The 21,626-nt window shown below is 39.2% G+C and overlaps 1 protein-coding gene across 1 annotated transcript; it reads right to left on the reverse strand.

The window, feature by feature from the left end:
* Positions 1 to 1,858: 1,858 nt before the first annotated feature.
* adrb3a (adrenoceptor beta 3a) lies at positions 1,859 to 18,041 on the reverse strand. The gene is given in 3 exon segments (XM_034238457.1): positions 1,859 to 2,865; positions 16,183 to 16,963; positions 16,966 to 18,041. Coding segments are annotated over 2 exon segments (1,170 nt in total). The 5' UTR covers positions 17,482 to 18,041; the 3' UTR covers positions 1,859 to 2,865; positions 16,183 to 16,309.
* Between the last annotated feature and the right edge of the window lie 3,585 nt (positions 18,042 to 21,626).

The raw sequence follows: 21,626 nt of genomic DNA on the forward strand, positions 1-21,626 counted from the left end.
GACACTTTCTCAGGATAAGTGATTGGCAGTCTAGTAATAGCTGCAATCAAGAGAAGAAAACTGCACACTGAAAAGAAGATATCAGAGATTGGATCTTTTCATCAAACTCAAGAGTTCATTCAGAGTTGTTTTGAGTAATAGGAAAGATTGGAAGAACAGATTGTTGTTTTGCACATATTACAAAAACAAGTGAAGTCGTATCTTCCCCCTCCCCTCGTAACCCATCGTCTGCACCCTCCCAAAATCCGATACATAGACATGTATTTAAACACACGGATGAACAGACAGAAGAACTGACTGAAGCTAAGATGACAAACAGTTACACAAATGGGCAAATGAAGTGAAAAAAGGTGGTGCAGGATAAGTAAAAACTATTGGGGAAAAAAAGAAAGGAAAAAAGAAAAACAACCTTTATATATTATAATAATACTACTAATTATAGTTATCTTAATAATACATATTTTTTAAACACGGCTTTTGAGAATGATTCCAGTAAAGCAACACACCAAATGTTAGTTTCAATTCAGAATGACTAATACACAGCTTTTCTTTGGATCACATTGGATTTTTTTTTTTTTAAAAAGCTCCATACCTTCATATGTTTATGTGAAATATTTAACATATCTGTATTATTGTCCTAATAGGTTGAACATAGTTTGTCGGAGATTCCTAACCATCACCCCAATGTCTCTCTGGTGATTTCTTATCAAATCAACCAACATGGCCAATTTCTTCTGAGTTAAGTATTCAGTATTGTTTGATTGAATTAGTGCTGTATTTAAATCTTATCAAATACTCTAGTTCTAATTTAGTACAAGCTTCTCTTTCTCTTTGTGAAAGTTTGAATCTGATATCAATCTAACTCTGCTAATGGAACATTTTGTAACGGGAATCAGCTGATCAAAACCTCAGTAGGATAATTGTTCTCTCGATATTTCAGTGGTCACAGTGCCTACATGGCAAAGATTCAACATTTAGTAAATTCCTTTTATAACATAACATGATGTCTGCTCAAACAATAGCAGAGCCAAATGGGATTTTGTTTCAAGTTTATAGTTAACTTTTGGGATTTGGGCCATTGTGACTGACAGAATGACTAATCGAATGAATAAGGTCAACACAATTGTAAACTGTTTTTTTTACCTTATTCAGGCTGGATTAGTTAATAGTAGGACTGGCTGTTTTTTCCTGTGAGTCGGTGTGTCATCTCAGCAAAATTTGGAAAATAACTGAAAAGCCATTATGTGGCCGGCTATGTCTTTATATTATCTGTATGTCTGTCAAAATGTGTAACTGCAATAGCATCACAAAATAGCTGGATGTAGTCAGGACACTTTACAGAGGATAACAAAGGTCCAGATGGTTCAATGAGGGGGAACACAGACCTTTGTATAGTTAGGTTCAGAATAAAAGCTAAGTTTGAAGATGTGTGTGGTCAAAGGGGGAAAGGAAGTATGGCTCCACATTTAATCCAAATGTTATTGAAACTGTAATATGGACAAATACAATGTCCAAAATATGTGAAGATATTGTAAAGGTATTGTGGTGCTGCAGAGAAGTCCTGGCCCACCTGTATTCAGAAGAAAATCACACCGAGATCATTTTATAATATTTTTCAATAATAATGTGAATACTGTTTTAAAAATGACTCTTCTCTCTTATATCACAAACATATCGCAATTGCCATACCAGTCAAACATAATAGAGCCATATTAGGAAGAGGCCAATCTATTTTTCTACTGTGCGTACTCGAATAATGCTGTTTGTATTTAATATTGGACACTGGAACTTCCTATTAAAAATGAAATGACATTACATTTCCAAGAGGCGATTTGCAACATATATGAATCGAGATAAATCGGTTTCAAAGTAAAATATTTTAATGCTATCAACTCAGTAGTTTTAAAATGTCAACATATTGCACTCATTTTTTGTGGCAGTGAATTTGCATACAGAGCATACATGAACAATATTACACAGTTTCAATGCAACAGATGATGTGCGTAATAACACACAACAAGGTGTCCGGATATAACAAAAATAATGATTTTTCCTCCATTGTCCATTATTTCTCTATATTTGGACATTTCAGAGTGTGTTATTGAGCCAAGGTAGGGTGTGACTGATAACATAGCATGTAGCAGATGTGTTTTCTTATCTGAACCTGCAATTTGTAACTGTACCTTTTTTAGAAAAATATTTATGACTGTTAATGTTTAAAGAACTTATGTTAAGGTTGTGCCGATAACATATTACCTGCCAGTCAATCAGAATTGAAAACAAATCCATAACCCTACTGGATTTAAAAAGGATAGTATTGTGTGACTTTAACGCTTGAAACAGAAAGATTAAGACTGAAGACATACATCAGAATTTAACATTTAAATGCAAAGCCCTTTAGTTTAGCTTATATTACACTGACAGTGACGACCATAGCAGAACCACCACTTTGTATTAAGTTAGAAAATGTTGTATTCAGTGTATCATAAATAGATAACTTACCAGATAATATACTGTACAAAATTAGCTCGTACTTTTGACACCACAAGTCACATACACTGTCCAAAGGTTATCTGGAATGCGTTTAAAACATCATCGTCTCATTCAGGATACCTTGGTGTCACTTATTGTCTGTGATTCGAGCTACAGCAGTCCATTTCCTGTCTTCAGAGACATGTCCCCTCCTGACCAAATCCGCTTTTTTCTCTACAGTCAATCCCGTCGTCTCTTCGGGGTTATCAGTGCCGGTGGTTGGACGTTTCCTCAGCTCTTCCGGCCTTAGCAGGGACGCACAGTAACCAACTGCAGTTTGCTTCAGTAGCTTGACATTAGACAGTTCATCAATCCTTCTCCTGCAATGTGAAGCTGAAAATAGATGGACAGAAGACAGGTGAATACCACATATTTACAGACACATTTCAACTCCACTATAAATCAACACATATGTTGTCATGTCTTAATTATCTGATTCAACTCAGAAATGCAAAATCTAGAATAGAATAGAATCCTTTATTGTCATTATATAGGTACATTAGGCGCTTTCCCACCGAAGTACTTTTCCCAGTATAGTTCCGATATAGTTCCGAAAATGTGCGTTCACACCAAAAAAATCCGGAACTAGAACTTAGTTCATGAGAATCTTTCCACCCCCCTTTCAGTCCCTGCTAGAGAGCAGGTACTTTCGTGTGAGAAAAAGTTTCCCATTTCTGATTGGCTGGGCGGATTGCAAACCACGCCCCGTAAAACTCCCAAAAAGTTTAGTGAAGCCGCCATTTTATTTGCTGGCATTGGCATATCTCATGAACTAAGTACGGCAAAATACTTGGTGTGAAAGCGCCTTATGAGATGAGTAGAGCTACTCCTTTTTTTAAGGTGCCAACAAAAATACAAAAGACTTACAACAACGTACAAACAACAAGCATTCATATTTCAATATGCAGATAAAGTTAAAGTGCAGGAATATATCGGGTTAAGTAAAAATCGTATTCTGACTTCGTTATTAAGAAATAGATCAGGGTGCTCAAACTCAATTTCATCGCGGGCCACATTAGCATTATGGTTGCACTCAAAGGGCCGGTTGTAACTATATAAATATATAAATATATAATATATATACAAAATAATGTATTATATTACATTATTGCCTCTGAATTGGATTATTATCGGATAGTTAGTAACTAGAGAATGCAATTCCTGAAGAAATTGCTAGTGGGAATGCTTTATGCTAAAAAGCTGACGCTAAACTGCTATGCTGAAATGTAATGTGTAAGAATAAAGTGAATAATTTAGATTGAAATGATACATGAACACTGGGGGCTTGAATGTGTGATAAGAGAAGAAAAGAAAGTAAAAAGGCTTAGAAAAGCAGCAGAATATTTGAACTGCAAACTTTTGAACTAACTTGATGGCGAATGATCTGTCGCCATGCCAACGCTATTTGATGACAACCCATAATACGCTTAGATGCGCTGATGGCTGCATCGTTGCCAAACCTGTGAAGTTTTGGGCCGTTTTTAGCATTTTCACTTAAGTTATGAGAAAACCGTGTTTCATGGTGAGCATTGTGTTGCCATGGCAACGACATTTGAAGGAATCTAAAAAATGTCCCGTAGATGTCTTCACGGCTGGACTGTTAGCACACATGTGAAGTTTGAGCACTTTTTGAACATTTTCATAGGATGTATAGCGACATCGTCTTTTATGGCGAGGGATGCATTTCCATGGAAACGGCATATGATGAGCTGTTGAGGGCTGGACCGTTAACCATTATCTGAAGTCTGGTGCTCTGAGCATGTCAGTTGGAGTTATGACATCATCGTGTTCCATGACACCGGTGTTTATATTTGAGCTAACGACGTGTGCAGAGATCAAAGGTTTCCATGGTGATGTGCAGTAATCAGTGAGAGGAGAGCATTTTCATTGTTCTGAATGAGAGATAAACCTCTTACATGTGAACGTTTTGTTGAAGAACCGTAACAGATATCGGTGAAATTTCAAAGCGTGAAGCATGTCAAGGAACATCTGAAGTGTACTTTTTGTGTACCTTCGGGTTAATAATGTGGCCTTTTTGGCAGATTAACTAAAGGTGTGCGGCTGCTGTGGTGGGGAAAGATGAGGCTGAACTTACAATGGGGTTTAATGGAGACATGTTGAACGTTTTTGTCACTTCATGCCCTCAAGAGGCATTTTGTTTAATTATTTTGCTTAATTATTTTTTACTTTTTCAAGCTACGAGATGTTTTCCTACGTTTCTCATAAAGAAGTATGTCTCAGGAATGTAGGGTTTTGGGAATGGCAGGTTTAAAAGAAAATATGAAGGCAAAATTAAATCTGTCCTCCACTCTAGCTGTGACATCACGCACTCTAAAATCTGAAGAAGGCCTCTTTACCAAGGTCTGAACAATGTTTAATATCTCTAAAAGTACGAATCAGATTTAAAAGTTGTTACACGAATGATGTCAGAAAGATGTGTAACATTTTAAAGTTGGAATGAGGTTTCTGAGTGAAAGTATGAAGGAGCAGTTAGCAGGTGAAGTTGCATGAAGATTGTTCAAGTTTGAAGAGTTTCTCCATTGACTTCCATGTTAAAAATGTGATGAATTATGGGATGTATCTCTGGAATTATGAAAGTTATGAATGAGAAAAGTAATAGCCATCGATTCCCAACCGAGCTGAACGTTTTGATGTTTGGAGTTTCTGCGATGTGGAATGTGGGAGAAGAAGAGGCGCAAAATAACCCGGCGGAATAATAAAGAATTTTGTGCGTAGCATAACAGATAGTTGGAATGCCGTACCAACTACGTCTGAAAGCAGAAGTCCAGGGCAAATAATTGCAATTCTCTCAAATGTCAAAAACAAGATGCATTGTGGGACATGTAGTTTATGGGCAACCTGCTTCTGTAAAGTGGTATGTAACCATATAATAAACGTATTATATTCTTTGCAAGCTCTTGCGGGCCACGTAAAATGAAGTCGCGGGCTGGATTTGGCCCCCGGGCCTTGAGTTTGACACCCCTGGTATAGATCTTTTTAAATTCTTGTTTGATATGTACATTCACAGTCAGGATTGCTTTTTACATTTAGTTGTAGCAGGTGCATTGCCAAGTTTTATTGTATATATGTTAAATGATTAACATTAAAACAGTTTGTTACCGGTCAGACTAAATGAAGATAATTCTAGTCTCTAAATTGATAGACAGTATGTAGACACAATGAAAATGCCCACAATGCCAACATTCAACAGTGAGAATGTCACTACTTTTATAATAATAATAATAATACATGTGATTTTTATAGCGCTTTCCCTAATGCTCAAAAACGCTTAATGCTTTATACTATTTATATACTATTTTTTTAACTTCATTGATAAAAAGCACCTGATGCCAAGGTTATCACATTATTACCTCAACTTACGACTTAGCGTGCAGTTGTGATCCCATAAACAATTAGTTTTTTCTGTGTATGACTCTTTGTCTCGATCTTATCATACCCTGAACAGCATTCCAGTTTCTATCAGATAAGAAAGGTCACATGTTATTCCCTTTTATTTACTTGTTAATTACAAAGCCATTGCTCGGCCACCCTCATCATTTTTATGTTTTGTGAAACTCCCTAGCAAGACAGGAATTCTGATGCTATCACCTCCACTACATGTCTCCACAGGAAGACATAAACTACCCAGAACTTCACAGAAATGTGACTGCATACAGGAAGAAAAAACATACGCAGGATACAGTCAACAATATGTGTTCATCAGATCCCTATAGTGTTATGGAAAATAACTCTTTGTACAATATGTCAAGAATAATCAGTGTAGTCTGTGGTAGGGCTGCACGATTTGGGAAATAATCTAATTGCGATTTTTCTGACAGATATTGCGATTCGATTTGCGATATTTGTTTTTAAGCGACCCAACGGAAGTTTATTGTAAAATCCAGCCATATCTCCGGCTAGGAAGGTCGCATCAACGTGCTCCCGTCTCTAGCGCCCCCGCAGCCCGAGCTACGAGTGAAAGAACTCAACTTACATGAAACTTCCGTTGGGTTGCTTTAAAGCAGTGGTTCTCAAACTTTTTCTGTCAGGCCCCCCCTTTGGAGAAAGAAAAAAAAGTCGGGCCCCCCCAACACAAATAGTCAGGCTCAGTGACGGTGCCAGAGATTTATTTTGGGGGTGCTGTCGGGTAGCTTGACGTTTCATAGAGGGTGCTCAAACATTTAGGGTTTCCCATTAATGTACCGGGCGCTACAGTGGAATTTTCTACTGCAACACTCCCCACGCATACACACAGTGTACCCGCGACTGTCACAATGAAGGCTCGATAATCAGCTCACGGCATATAGGTGTAAGCAGGGGTAAAGTGCTATTTTTACAGGTGGTGTGTGGACCTCACATAGGGGGGTCCGGGGGCAAGCTCCCCCGGGAAGATTTATTTTTAAATATTGAAGTTAAAAGCATCGATCTGGTGCACTTTGAGAGCAAAATGAAGAGATCTATGGATACCTCTCTCAACACCCATATGAAACAGAACTGTTAACAGATTTGCTTTTTCTTTATGGATATTTTAAAAACCACCCTTTTAAACTTTATTCTTGTTTTACTGTCATATAGTATTTCATACCCGTTTTTCATTTATTCTCTTATTTTTGTATAACTATAATGATCATATAAACGTGTGCCTCGGAAATAATTGTTTACATTAATGGTGACCAAAACATTTGAGACCCACTGAGATAACACTGAGAGAGTCCTGATAACACTGAATGTCCTTTAGCTCACTGAGTCTCTCAGTCTCACAGGAGAGGACTCTCCTCCACTTTGTTGTTGAAAAAACTCCTTATATCCGTTAGCGCAGCTCGCTAGCGCCAGAAGCTAACAACAACGATCTCCAGTACCGGTGCGCTCTCTCTCTCGCTCGCGCACACAAAATGGCTCGTTCCACACACACACACACACACACACACACACACACACACACACACACACACACACACACACACACACACACACACACCACACACACACACCACACACACACACACACACACACACACACACACACACACACACACACACAGAGTCGAGCTTTAATGAAACACAGAGACCCAGACGTAATAGTACTGTACTGCATTTTTTTTTTGAATACAAGTTGATTACATTTGAATAATACTGGCAACAGCTCTATTATGCAATGTTATTCAGAAGCACCACCTCTGAAATGATAAAGAGGTATTTTGTCATTACAATGCATTTGGTTTAGCTCCAGGAGGTGTAACAAACTGGCACTAGAGTGTAAAAGTGTGTAGTGACAAAATTGCTTTGCACATTATTATTCCTATACAAAGTATTGAGTTCAGCTGCTGTAGATACAGCAAAAATAATTAGGGTTTTATTGCTTCTTTTATCTGTTCAAGCCTTAAAACGTTAGTCATACTGTTCTTAATAAGTGTTTGCCTTGTTCCCAGATGCTTCCATTTACTGTAAAAAGTGCACCGCAGTGTGATCTGATATCAGCCGGCTGGTAAGCGAGTGTTGGAGGTTTCTCGCAGATTCCTACCATCATGTTTAGCTTTTTCCTGATCCTTATTTCATGCTCTCTTAGGCCTGATCTCCCTTTAAGCTAACCTTATGTACATTATGGAAGTTGGTGTGTGAGGTCAGAGGCACCATTATCACACATACAACATTTAAGAAAATGACATTTATATACATAGCAAGAATAAATACATGATATGCAGAACATCAAAACATCAGGATGCTCTGACGTGCTTCACTTATTATCCTGGTGTTCGGGCCTTTTTAAATCACACAGGGCTTTAACCTGCCACACAATAGCAGCTTGTTGAAAAGCAGTGGTAGAAAGAAACTAAGTACATATATTTAAGTATTGTATTTGAGCACTCATTGAGATACTTCACTTTTGTGTCACATCATACTTCAACTGCATGACAATTTGGAGTGAAATATACTGACTTATTCATCTCTAGATATATTTCAAGCGGTCCTATTATGCTTTTTGGGGTTTTTCCCCTCCTTTAGTGGGTTTTTGTACATATAAATACTCTGTAAAGGCTAAAATCCCAAAGTTCCTTTGCCTCCCCTGCCTGAAACACCTCTATTGGACTCCTTTGTTTGCTTCCATAAAATAATGACATCACTATGTAACACTCGAGCTTCTATTGGCTAGCTCTCCAACACATTGTACAAAGGCGAAGGGGCGGGAGTCAAGCTGTTGAGCCGGCCAGCTAACCAATCAGAGCAGACTGGGCTCTGGTTTCAGACAGAGGGTGAAAAGAGGTGCTGCAGCACAGGCAGAATGAGAAACATAAAGAGCTTTTTGAACATTAAAGCATGGAGACATGTCTCAGTAGAGACACTTGAGCATTAAAGTGTCCCTTTAACAATATTAGCTAATGGGTACATGTTCATGTTAATCATACACAAATGTAACACTACTATGCAGTAAGATACCTGAGAGTATAACAAGCATTAAAGTTATCTACACCTTTACCAGCTGCATAATGAAATTGCGTTCAAATAAATGGATCTCATGTGATATAATTCAGTAATGTAAAATATATCCGAAAACGACTACTCTGCATAATGAGTGCTCTTAGTTTTGGTACTTCAGGTATATTTTTTATGCTAATACTTTTGTACTTTTACTAAAGTCACAATGTGCCAGAACTTTGACTTGTAGTAGAGTATTTCTACACTGTAGTATTATTACTTTTACTTAAGCAACACATGTACGTATTTCTACCAGCACTGGTGTAAAGCTTGTCAATCACAGCTCTGTATCAATCGTCTGTCACCAGTCCAAATTCCTGTTTAACACATTGCCCTCACAGTACATGGCACATTACAGATAACTTAAGTTATTAAATGTTCTGCATATGATCTCACACTGCACTAATATAGTATCCACTATTAAAGCAAAGGCACTCTGGGAGGACTCAGCATGCTGTGGGTAATACAATTATATCTAGATACTGTATTTAGCCGCTATGCGGATACAGTTTGTTCCACTTACACCTGAGATGTCAACAAAATGTCCTTTGATATTTGTCCTTATAATATATTTCTGAAATAGTAACACAATCATTTTGTGTATACTGGAAATGACATCCTCCTCCTCCATCTCTCTTCCCTTTGTGTAATGTTATTGGTTTATAAAATGTATTTTCACTGCTTGTTGTGACCCATCAGCTGTTGCTTTAAAGATAAATCTGACCGGATCAGCCTCAGTGATTTTTTTATCCCTGTGCCATCACTTTCTGCTTTTCATATAAGATATGTTGTTGTGCATTTGATGGCCATAAAAGCCATAATGTCCGTCCACATTATTGTTTTTTTAATAAAATGTGACAATTTACTTCCTCTCACTAGTTAGTTCCTAAGTATGATGTCACAGCAGAGCTGGCACGTGTGTTTCCTGAGCACGAGTTGTAATATTCATATTGCTCCATGCTCTCCCGTGCCTGGCTCCTGTGTAAAGAAATATGCGCTCTTGGTTTAAACCCGTCTCTTCATTTTTAAAAATAAAATATTCCACTCTCTGTTAGCTTAATTTGAGTGTCCTTAATCATGGATAAACTGTGCTAAAAAGCATCCTCTGCTCGTAACGCACAGCAATGCTTTTCCAATACAAATAGAAATATTGTCTTCAATTACTCTAATACACATATTAGGAGTAATGCAGGAGCTGCCTTTGCACTTTAGAGCAAAATGGCAAAAACAGAGTAAGATGAAAAATATAAAAAGTAAAAAAAAAGTAATGCAGGCTGCACGACTTCAAACACTTGTTTCCAGAAATGCCGTTATGCAGGTATTCTGTGAAAAATTGTACTTGTCATATCACATGGTGCATACGTGACAGAAGATGCAGGCTGCTGTGTATGTTGATAAGGGCCGCGATGATATGCCTCAATGTATTTCTATGAAAACAAAGTCACTGGTGATAATGGCAGGCAGACACTTTTCCCTGGTCATGTTAGGTGTTGCCTCACTCTGTATCAACCCTCAGCTAATGAGATAAACAAACCTGCATGTTCTCGCAGGGTTTAACATGTGCTGCTCCATTGCTCCTTTATGTTGCTGGATACACAAATCTTGAAGGTTGACTGGGATAACTGGGGCCTTTTGTCACTCAATAACTACGCACTAAAGCACTCCTGACTCTACCTGGAAACATGTGATACAATCTGTGTTTGAGCCTCAACCCCGCCACAGTCATTTTCAAGCGGCTGGTCTCACTTAAGTTTGTAATCCTGTTCAAAGCGCAGGGTCAGTCCGCTGAGCTTTCCCCTTGGGGTAAGTTACAGATCACACAAAACTCCTTTTAAGGAAGACTTTCATATAAAATATCTCCCGTTTTACAGCCTCATTGATTATGTGTGTAACATTCCAGTAAGAGGATGCCGTTTAAAGAGAAGAGAGGGATGATATGTATCAAGTGCTGGGTAAATATTTAAACTCAGATATCCCGCTGTCGTAAAACTGGATAACTCGTGGGAATTCAGATGGGAAGGCGAGGGCTGCAGTTTAAGAGCTGTGCCACTTTAAATGAATCATGAGTTGAGAATTTGAACAGCACTCACACTCTGTTTTGTGCAGAAGGCAACGGAGGGACTATTTTATTTTGAACATTATTATTTACCAATAAAAACTATTTAAATTTGGCCGTGGTTCGGTCCGCTGTGATATAATGAGCATATACCACGGCCTGTCGTGAGCTATTGCTTAAGTAGATCATATCTGAATAAATGTTTAGTTATTATGATAAGTTATTACATTTTTGTTTTTAATAAAGTTAATAAAAGAGCACAAAATCCACTAATGAAAACAATATTCTAAATGTTATGTAAATGCCACAAATGTATACTCATACATGTAGATAGGCTGGCATTTACTTAATAGATACAGCTCTTTAAAAAGCTTGTATATGTCAAGACTTTCCAGCAAAGCTCCTAATTACTATTATTACGTATAAGTGTGTATTCAATGGAAAGCCCTGTGTCAACTTATATTGCACCAACCCTACTTAACCTGTGTTAACAAGGCGTTCTCATTGGCTGAGATTCTTGTAAACAGCCTCTTGAGTTAAAGGGGAAGTCTTGTGTGTGAGTGATAACGATTTATCTGCTGCAGGGGGTGTTGGGCGGGCCCACTGAGGCCCTCCGAAAGACATAGAGACACACTCATTTGGAAATGTCCTCAAAAGTCACACCCCTCAGTGGTTTTACACAGCCACGTCACACTCATCTACATTATCAATATTGGACACTTACCAGATAATGATTTACAGAAGTGTTTTTTTCCTAGAAACTACACATGTAATAATTATATTGCTTCCTGATGAATGCTAGAAACCAACCCAAACACACTACCAATGATACTATAACTGCATAACATCAGATGGATTCATAGATGGATAAAAGGTATCCAAGAGCAGGTTAATACATCAGATGATTATTTATACTTGCATTAATAATTCAAGATATGAAATGTCCCTTTTAGTTTTGTAGTATTGTGACACCCTACAGTATCAGACGCCAAGGTTGCAGTCGAATAGTCCAAAAATCAGCTCCTCACGTCTAACCCTATCTCCTATTCCTTGACCTCTGAGTGAAACGTCACGGGGTTAAGGGATAGTGGATAGGAGAATTCAAAAGGACTTAGGAGAAGAGACCGCGGTACTTTAGAGAATCCGAATGCACTTTCGCTATCCGACGTGTTTATGATGCGCCAGCGAACGTCATAAATGTGCGTCTGCTGCTGTGGGGAAACTATGGAAACTACAGTTTTCTATACAGCGGACTACAACATGGATGTTTAATAAGAACGAGGGACTCATCTAGAGACTCTGCACCGTGCTCTGATGCTGTTGCTTTATGCTTTATGAACGTGGACAACAGAGAAACATATTCTTCATGACCAAAGTTGGAATTGAAATAAAAAAGGAAAGTGAAACTTATGCTCGTCACCCTCTCCCCCCGGTCCACATTAATACAAATGATCCCAATACGTATGATTGTATGAACTATTAAAATATCTTAAAATCAATACAAATGTATTTATTATAAACGTTAGTCCTTAACACCTATCACTGTGTATATCACCATTCAAACATCTTTTAAAAGTTGAACAACCCCACACAGCTCAGTAAAGACTGTGAAATGTTGACTTTATTTGATCATTTCAGTAAAAACTAACGTTCATATTTCTCTTTTTGATTATAATACTGATGAACGTTCAAAACAAAGCACTTTGGCAACTTACCGTTTTAAAATGCTTAATAAGCACCGTAACTTTCATGATATAATTTCTCGGTCATAATCGGTTGTTTTCCGTGAATGGCCGAATGTTGTGTGACGGCAAATGCTGCGGCTGCAATGCATTGTGGGGCAGCACTTTCTCCTCTCCTTTCATAAAGGGAGGTCCAGTGGTTCCTAAGCTAAAGGAGGTTATAAAGGAAATTTGAAACCTCCTTTCCTATCATCTAGAGAATTCGAACAGCACTTGTCATGGCTGCCAATGAGGGACTTCTGGGTCATTTCACTCTGTTAGGAAGGTTAAAGCTAAATGGACTATTCCACTGCAACCCAACTCTTCAGAAATGTTTTTGTCTCTGTTCAATTCAATTCAATTCAAAACCTTTATTTATACAGATAAAACCCATTGAGATCATAGACCTCTTTTACAATGGTGACCTGCTTCAATTAGTTCCAAACATTAATACAAACATGACAGAAAACAAAGGACATTATATGATACTACAGTTTGTATACTAGTAGCATTTACAGACACCAATATTTTCTGATTGTATAGCGTCTATCCTAGCTTTAAAAACATGAAATGGAATCAAACTGCTTAGCTTCCATTCCTTTTGTAGACTGTTCCATGCTAGCGGCGCTGCGCATCTAAAAGCTGTATTTCCTAATACAGTCCTAGCAGTTGGCACATGTAATACAACCACAGCTTTAGATCTCAGACAGTAGCCATTTACAATACGCTGTGAGATCAGGGAACAGATGTAAGACGGAAGTTTCCCTAACATTGCTTTATAAATAAAAAGATACCAGTGATTTAGTGATTTAGCCGCCGTACAGTAAGTGAAAGCAACCCTGCCCTGCCTGTTCTGCTCCACTGCAAATTATTTAATTGAATGCATTAGATCAGGGGTATTCAAAGTGTGGGAAGGTGAGCCTCCCCTCAGAGAACATAAGAACAGCCGCGCCCCCCCCCTCCCAATTATTAAACTACAATTTTTTAAAACCTTTTTATCTTTATGTTATAAAGTTTTTTTTTTACATTTTTTAACACTTTCAACATCGTGGATAAACCCTTATATGCTCCCGGCAACACACTGAACGTCAACTTTGCCTCCTTACACTCACCCCTACTTTAGTGGGAACAATGAGTCTGCGTCTTTGATGCGCACAGGCGGATGATGCGGGGATGCAATGTAGACAGGAATAAACGCAGATCATCCTCTGGCTGCAGCCTTGACCGGTACTTGCTTTTGATCAAAGTAAGTATTATTCAAATTAAAATAAAGGGCGGTGCCAGCCTTCAGCGAACCGAGCCGGCCGCCAACGGCCCACTGAAGACCGGCTGTTCTGTGATTCTCCAGAACACACAGATGGGCAGTCCGCCCCTGCCAGGACCTGCCAAATCCTAGCTTCAAATAATCGTGGTCATACTTCCTCCGTTTTCTGCCACGCTGTCTCCTCGCTCACTTCAGGTAACTTCACAAAAAATCGATCCATGTTGCCGCTTGCATAAAGTTTGCTGAAGTTAACTAGCTAGATTTCACTGTTTCTCGTTTTTTTCCTCACGTTTTTTTTTCTCCGCCTCACACTTTGAAAACCGCTGCATTACAATATATCAGAATATGGATTTATGCTCAAATGCAAAGTGGTTACAGTATAAAGAATATCCAGATTTGTATCTACAGTGATTGGACCGTTTTCACTTCTCAGATGCTAAGTTAATAGAGTGCCGCAGTGACGCGTCCTAAAACCGGAAGTAAACTCCTTCCGGTTCCTTCGACAAAAAAGCAATTTCTCCATAGGATTTTGGAAAATAGCTCGAAATCAGGTCTGTGGTTGACACACATTTAAGAGACGGGTCACATTTGGTTCAGCCGGATAATCTCCACATGTCTATCCTACTTTTATAATTTTCTAATCATAAATCTAGTCGCCAGAAGCAAAATGCTAACGTTATGCTATAAACAAACTACAGCAGGGTCGCTGCTTCAACGTCACGCCAACTTTAGATCCATATTCAAAAATACATATTCAAAATGTTACAAGTTGAAGCGTTTGTTTGAACAGTTTGCAGGAGGCAGGTACTTGCTTTCAAGCAGAACACGGGGAAAAACAAACTTAGCGGGAGTGTTTACGTGTTCGGTGTAATAACGTACAACTTCTGTAGTCCTATTCAGCCACATTTTAACAACCATCGTTTTTCAGACACGTAAGTTCTATAAAAATCACCAGTGGGGTCACTGCTGATGTATTTAATGTCGTAGAACAAAACGTGATCTGTCTCTTCAATTTGTGTCAACCACAGACCTTATTTCGAGCTATTTTCCAAAATCTTGTGGAGAAATTGCATTGCTTTATGGCGAAGGAACCGGAAGTGGTAAAAATGCTAACTTACTTCCGGGTTTTAGGACGCGTCACTGTGGCACTCTATGGCATCGGTGGTAATACTGCACATAACGATAAATACAGTGAACATTAAGGGGATGAGTTGATACATAGAGTAGTGGTCAACCTTAACAAGCCAATAATGGATAATCATTTCGTAAAAGGACAAATGTATTGATAATTAATGAACACGTAAATGTTAACTCTTCTTGAAATTTGTTGGAAATGTAACATTTTCCTGATTTTCTTTTTTTTATACAGATTTTGTTGTAGTCATTCATAACATATCACTTTCCTTGATCCTATTTGCTTGTTAATATTGTGTTGGCAGTAGTTCTCATCAAACTGAAACAAGCACACGATCAGACATGTTTTGGCTAATCTGCAACATGATGTCCGGAAGCAGAAAGTAATGGAAATTGTTTAATTCTTCATTACACTGATTCTGTTAGTCTTGACATTTCTGCTTCACAATGCAAATCATCTGCTCACATGACACATGGTAAACCACTGAAGTAAGACTTAACACCTTAAATCAGAGTGTAATAAAGGAAAGAAGAAAGGCAACTAAGGACAAAGTTTAAACCCAGTGTCCACATTCACACTCTCTGAATCACCCCACTGCCCTTGAAATAATTAAGGTTTGATCGAAGGTCTATTAGTTACTCTCAAGTAAGACGCACTGAGATTTCAAAATGTAGTATTGTGTATACGTTTAAATATATTTAATTGAATTATCCTATTACTTTAATATAACTGATCTAATCTAAATCTAAAATGTTAAAAAACTGAGTTTGAATTTGCATGCCAATGTTGCATTTATCATGATGTTGCATGTGTCATTGTCTATGATGTCCGTCTGTGCATAAGCTGTCAAAATGATTCACTTAATTCTCTCCAAAATATGATTATGGAGATTTTACCCAAGCAAGTATGTAGTTTGTTGAAAATTGACATTTTTGAAACATTCCTCATACTTAAAAATAGGTGACTGTAGGTCAAATAAGACAAGAAAAAGGGTACTTACAATGTGGTTTCTGGTTCTGATAATTCGGCTGAACTGTGTGCTTCCATTGGAGCGCAGAGCACCAGGGGAAGCCTTGTCACTTTTTCTGCTTCCAATACTGCTGCCCAGACTCTCACAGCCATCGCTCTTACTCTTCGGAGACTTCTGGAAAGAGCTGGCTGTGCCCCGCCTCAGCCTGCCATAGGAAGCAGGAGCAGCGAGTCCTCAGCTCTTTATAAAAACTATTTGGCCGCAGGGTGGACAGCAGCCACGGACATCCCAGCAGGTTCTTGAACGCGGTGCGAAACTCCGGACTCCTGCAGTAGATGATAGGATTGAGGCCAGAGTTGATGTAACCCAGCCAGTTTAAGAGTCTGAAGATCTTCTCTGAGGGAATATCTCTTTCAAATGCGTTGATGATGTTGGCCACAAAGAACGGCAGCCAGCACACAGTGAAGGTCCCCATGATGATCCCTAAGGTCTTCAGGGCCTTGTGCTCTTTGACGAGCATCAGCCGTGACGGCCGCCGCTTGGCGCTCTTTCTCTGCAAGGTGCTTGGGGCTGGACACGCGTTTGGCAGGATATTGTTGATGTAGGGGCTAACCTGCGCTGTTAGACAATCATTCTGGAAACGCAGGCGATTCTTATCTATGAGCTGAACCTGCCGTGTGGCTATTAGAAAAACTTTTGCATAAACAAATATCATTATGAGCAGTGGAATATAAAAAGACACGATAGAAGATATAATAGCAAAGGCCCTGTTGGTCACAAAGTCACAGCATGTAGTGGTATTGTAGCACTTTTTGCCTCCTTGTCATCATCTCTCCAATACCCTTTCATAATCGGTACAAAGGAAATTAGAGCGGACACTACCCACACTAGGCAAACTATTACCCTGGCACGCCACTTATTGAGGAGAACTTTGTGCCTGAGAGGCCTCGTGATGGCTATATATCGATCCACTGCTATGATGCAGAGCGTCTCGATGCTCGCCGTCACACACAGGACGTCCACAGAGGTCCAGAACTCACAGAACGTGTCACTGAGCTGCCAGTTTCCCGTCACCACTATAGTGCCCCCCAGAGGCACTACGAGGACCCCCATGATGAGGTCAGCACACGCCAGGGACATAATGAAAATGTTTGTGGTCGTCTGTAGCTGTGAAGTACGAGCTACAGCGATGATCACCAGCAGGTTTCCTACCACTATGGTCAGTATGATGATGACCAGAACGATGAGGCTCCAGGGGCCCACCGCATCGTGGTACGGATCAGTACTGTTGAGCACATAGGAGGCAAGAGTGCTCAAGTTGCCATCCATTATAATAAGCTACAGGTTGTTTTTTCTCACGTTAACAAAACTGAAGAATCTGCTTTCCTTACAAGCATCATAAATCTGCTCACTCGATAATAGTTATTCTTGACTTTGCAGTTGCTGCTTACATTTCACAGCTTGGGAGTCCTGTTTGGCTGTGTTCAAAAGGCAGTAGTGGCTTTCCATGTTTCCAGATGTGATGACCAAGATTGTTTTTTTAGTGCAAGTTCTTCTGGTGCGGGCAACCAAAGCAGGTTTCTCTAAAAAAGATGTATCCACAAGTGTCCACAAAAGCTGAAAACAATATTAGTTCAAGTAGTGACAGCACTTTCACGAATCCGAGAAGCGTTAACATAAAGCAAAAAAGACTTTCAGAAGTAAAGTTATCCGGACGTGTCCATTTAGATAAATCCACTGGGACTTGCGGAGTTTGCTGTGTTTTCGCTGAAGCTTGCAGGAGCTACAATGCCACAGTGTGGACTGTTGGAGACCAAGCAACAGTGACGCCGTTGGAGAAGAACCACCAGAGTGCACCAGAGTGGCTACCCTTTTGCTCTCTCTCTCTCTCTCTCCTCTCTCCTCTCTCTCTCATCCTCTCTCTCCTCTCTCTCTCTCTCTCGCTCTCTCCTCTCTCTCTCTCTCAGCGCTTCTCCTCTCTCTCTTGCTCTCGTCTCCTCTCATCTCTCTCGCCTCTCTCCGGTGCTCTCTCTCTCTCTAGCTCTAGCTCTCTCTTGCACAGACACACACACACACACACACACACACACACACACACACACACACACGCACACACGCACATACTGTATACACACACACTCTCTTTCACTGCAGGTTGGCCAAGATTGTATTGGCTCTAATCACACCCTGACTGAAGGGAGAGGGGAGGAGTCGAAAAGTGTGTCTGTGCGCTAAAGCCCCATAAAGGATCACTACCCTAATAGAGTCACACACACATATGCAAATAATCACACACATACTTTGTAACCTATATACCCGTATAAACACGTGAAAAATAACTACTCCTGCATCAGAGAGTGTTAAAACCCCAACAAGATGTTTTGGCATTCACAGTGTTAACTGGAAGAGTAAAAGTATGTGATGACCATCCAGTCCTTATTCTTTAATGTCACTGAGGTTGTGTTGAATGTAGCAGCTCCACTAAGCTTGTTAAGTCATTAACTGTATCTGTCATTTGAATGTGTCAACACTGAAAGGCTTTCCACTGCTGGCTTCAAACACACACTTCCAAGGCTCAACAACGGGTTGTGTCAGACATTTAGGCACAAGCTTTGCAGTAAAAAATTAGATTATGAGACTGTTTTATTACGTTTATCTTTCTTTTTCGTCACTTTCTTCTTCATCTTCACTTCATATCTAAAAGTCTCAAAAGGTTTATTTGTAAAACAGTTTGTGGTTGCAGAGCACAGAGCATGAGGCACCCAACTCTAAAGAACAGGAATTAAATGCCCTCCATTTGACTCAAGTAATAAACAAAAATAATAGATGGCTATCACAGTGTTACTTGAGCCAGTGCACTGGAGAAGAACAATCAGGCAAATGCCTTTCATGCGATTCAGCTCAGATACCCAGCGCTCTGCTGCAATGCTGAACTCCCTTGTCACCCAGCAGTTCCTTCTTTGGTCCGATCATCTGTACAACGGCAGCTGTGATTGCTCTGCGTTTGTTCCCAACGCTCACATTACTTCTACTCAATGAGAAGATAAACAAGGGAATACCTTTCATAAATGTCTACATACCTTTCAGGATGTGCACGCTGAATAAGGAATCATCAAGTCATATATAGAATTATTTATTAGAGCAGCTATGATCGAGATGTTCAATAAATGTACCAATGGACGCAATGAAGACAATATAAATAAGGTCTCGTGGTGATGAACCTACAGATCACTTTTCACAAATGTTCAGCTCAACGTGGTCTTATGGAGCTTTAATTATTGTATTTTTGTGTTTCTACTCATAATTTAGCTATCCAGTCCACAGGTTTACAGTTTTCTGTTCTATTTTGACGTTAGGAATCTTTTTCTTTAGACTTAAAAAGTGAAAAACCTTTAAAAAGGAACAGTACACTACATGCTCAATACTAAAAGGCAGACAGACATAGACAGTAACTAACTGGTAACATGTTTAACTTGTTAACAGCATATCAAGCTTAATCCCAATGGTTCACCAATTTTACCAGCATAGTATTCTTAGTTAATCACAAAATGGCTCTGAGATTAATTTGAATCATGATTTTAGCTGGCTAAGTTAAAAACACCTGCTGACCCTTAAGTATGGCATCTGTCACATGAAGGATTTTTATAGGCAACATTTTGTCAATTACACTTTCTTTCTGAGAGGTAGAAGAGGCTATTTATAGCATTATATGTCCGTTTAATATTAAATTACGGCTAAGGGATGGTTAGTTTTGATAGCCTGTATCAGCTAGCCTGGCTGTCTGAGGCTAATAAATCAAAAATACTAGCACATCCAAAGCGTATATGTTTTTAAACTCCAGTTTTTGTGTAAATAAAACAAAGAAATATTGCTCATTTGTGAATTTAAGAGACGCTGATAGCTCAATTTGTTACCTTAGGAAACCCTAGGCTATCCGTTTATAGTGTTTATATTGAGCTAATGAGCTAACCTGCTGCTGGCTTCCTTTTGAACATTTGTTTGTGATTGGTACTTTAGATGTAACGTCATAATGGGGTTGATAATTGTATTGTGAGACACACTGAACATTTCACAGACTATCCACAGACTTAAATCATTGTACTGGATGTTTTATGTCTGAAGGAGGTGGAAAGCTGTCCGCATCTGTACTTATTTGTTGCCAATAAAAGTCACTCCTCAAACAAACGGTCTTGAGAAAGAACCTAATGGATTTTTATGAAATTGCATTGTTGCATGCTTTTCTTTGCCAACATATACATACGCGCTTCCCTTTTACAGTGTGTCCCATTCCCTGTAGGTTTAAATGTTTTCCTTTTTTTTTGTCTGGGTCACTTTGTCACTCATCTGACAGGATGCTGTGTAATTACAAGTGCATTCACAAAAGGGAAAAGCGGGCAAAAGCAAAACACTGGCGCTTTTTTAAACCTGATGACCAAGAGTCCACATCTGAGAGCATTTCTGTAGATGAAGGTCACTATACTGTGGAGCTGACAGCTTGATTGATGCGGGTTTGTCTTTGCGTGAGAAGATATTATTGGTGGACCTAGACATGTTTCTAGTCAAGCATGTCAGCTGACATAAAAAGATTTGTTGATAGTGGAACCTTACCCTTAACAGAGAGATCTGTGATGATTACATTACCCTACAGTGCATGCAGTCATTAACCATTTCATAGCAAGTCATTTGTAAGAATAACTGTCTAAATTTAAGTTAATAACTATTCTTAAATAAGATTGTAGGTCGATGTGTGAAGTTTAATCAGTTTAATCATGTTAAAAATCCTTCACATTAACAAATTAATTGAAATGTTTGCAACATTACCTGTTTCTTGCTTTGTGTGACATGAGTTGTATCTCTGGGTATATATATGACAGCAACTGCATACTTCCTTGAGAAAATAATCTGATAACCAGTGTGTAGAACAGCCCAGGATTTGCTCAGTACTCATGATAGCAGGCAGGTAAATCATCAGGGCAGACTAAAGGCTGTATAAAGACTGTTTATTACACACTCACTCCCCACATATACTGCACCCTGGGAATGTTTCCTTCCTCTCCATGGAAACCTCAAAGGCGATATGTTCTAATCAGCCAGTATTAAAAAAACCTTCTGGTATTTCTCTGTCAAGACTTACAGCATATAGGGAAGGCCTGATCCCTGGCAGCCATCATGCTTGCATTTCAAATCACAACGCAATCCATCTGGTCAGTGCCAACACTCACATGCTTGGAAAAGTCCACACAGTCACTTTCCCACTCACTGCCAATGGAGAAAGCACAAGGGTGTAAATAATGCCGACATCCGTTTCTCATATACAAGAGTAAGGCTGATTGTCAGTCATTTGTTGTGGATTTGGAAATTGAGTGGCTCCTCAAGATGTTTTTTAAATCTGCCGACCGTAGCTTTTTCAGAAGGAGGCAAGAGAGACTTTAAATGTCTTCGTCCTGACGATTGAATATGTTAAATGTCTTTAT

The sequence above is a fragment of the Gymnodraco acuticeps genome, unplaced genomic scaffold (genome assembly GCF_902827175.1).
Source record: "Gymnodraco acuticeps unplaced genomic scaffold, fGymAcu1.1, whole genome shotgun sequence".
NCBI classification, from domain to species: domain Eukaryota; kingdom Metazoa; phylum Chordata; class Actinopteri; order Perciformes; family Bathydraconidae; genus Gymnodraco; species Gymnodraco acuticeps.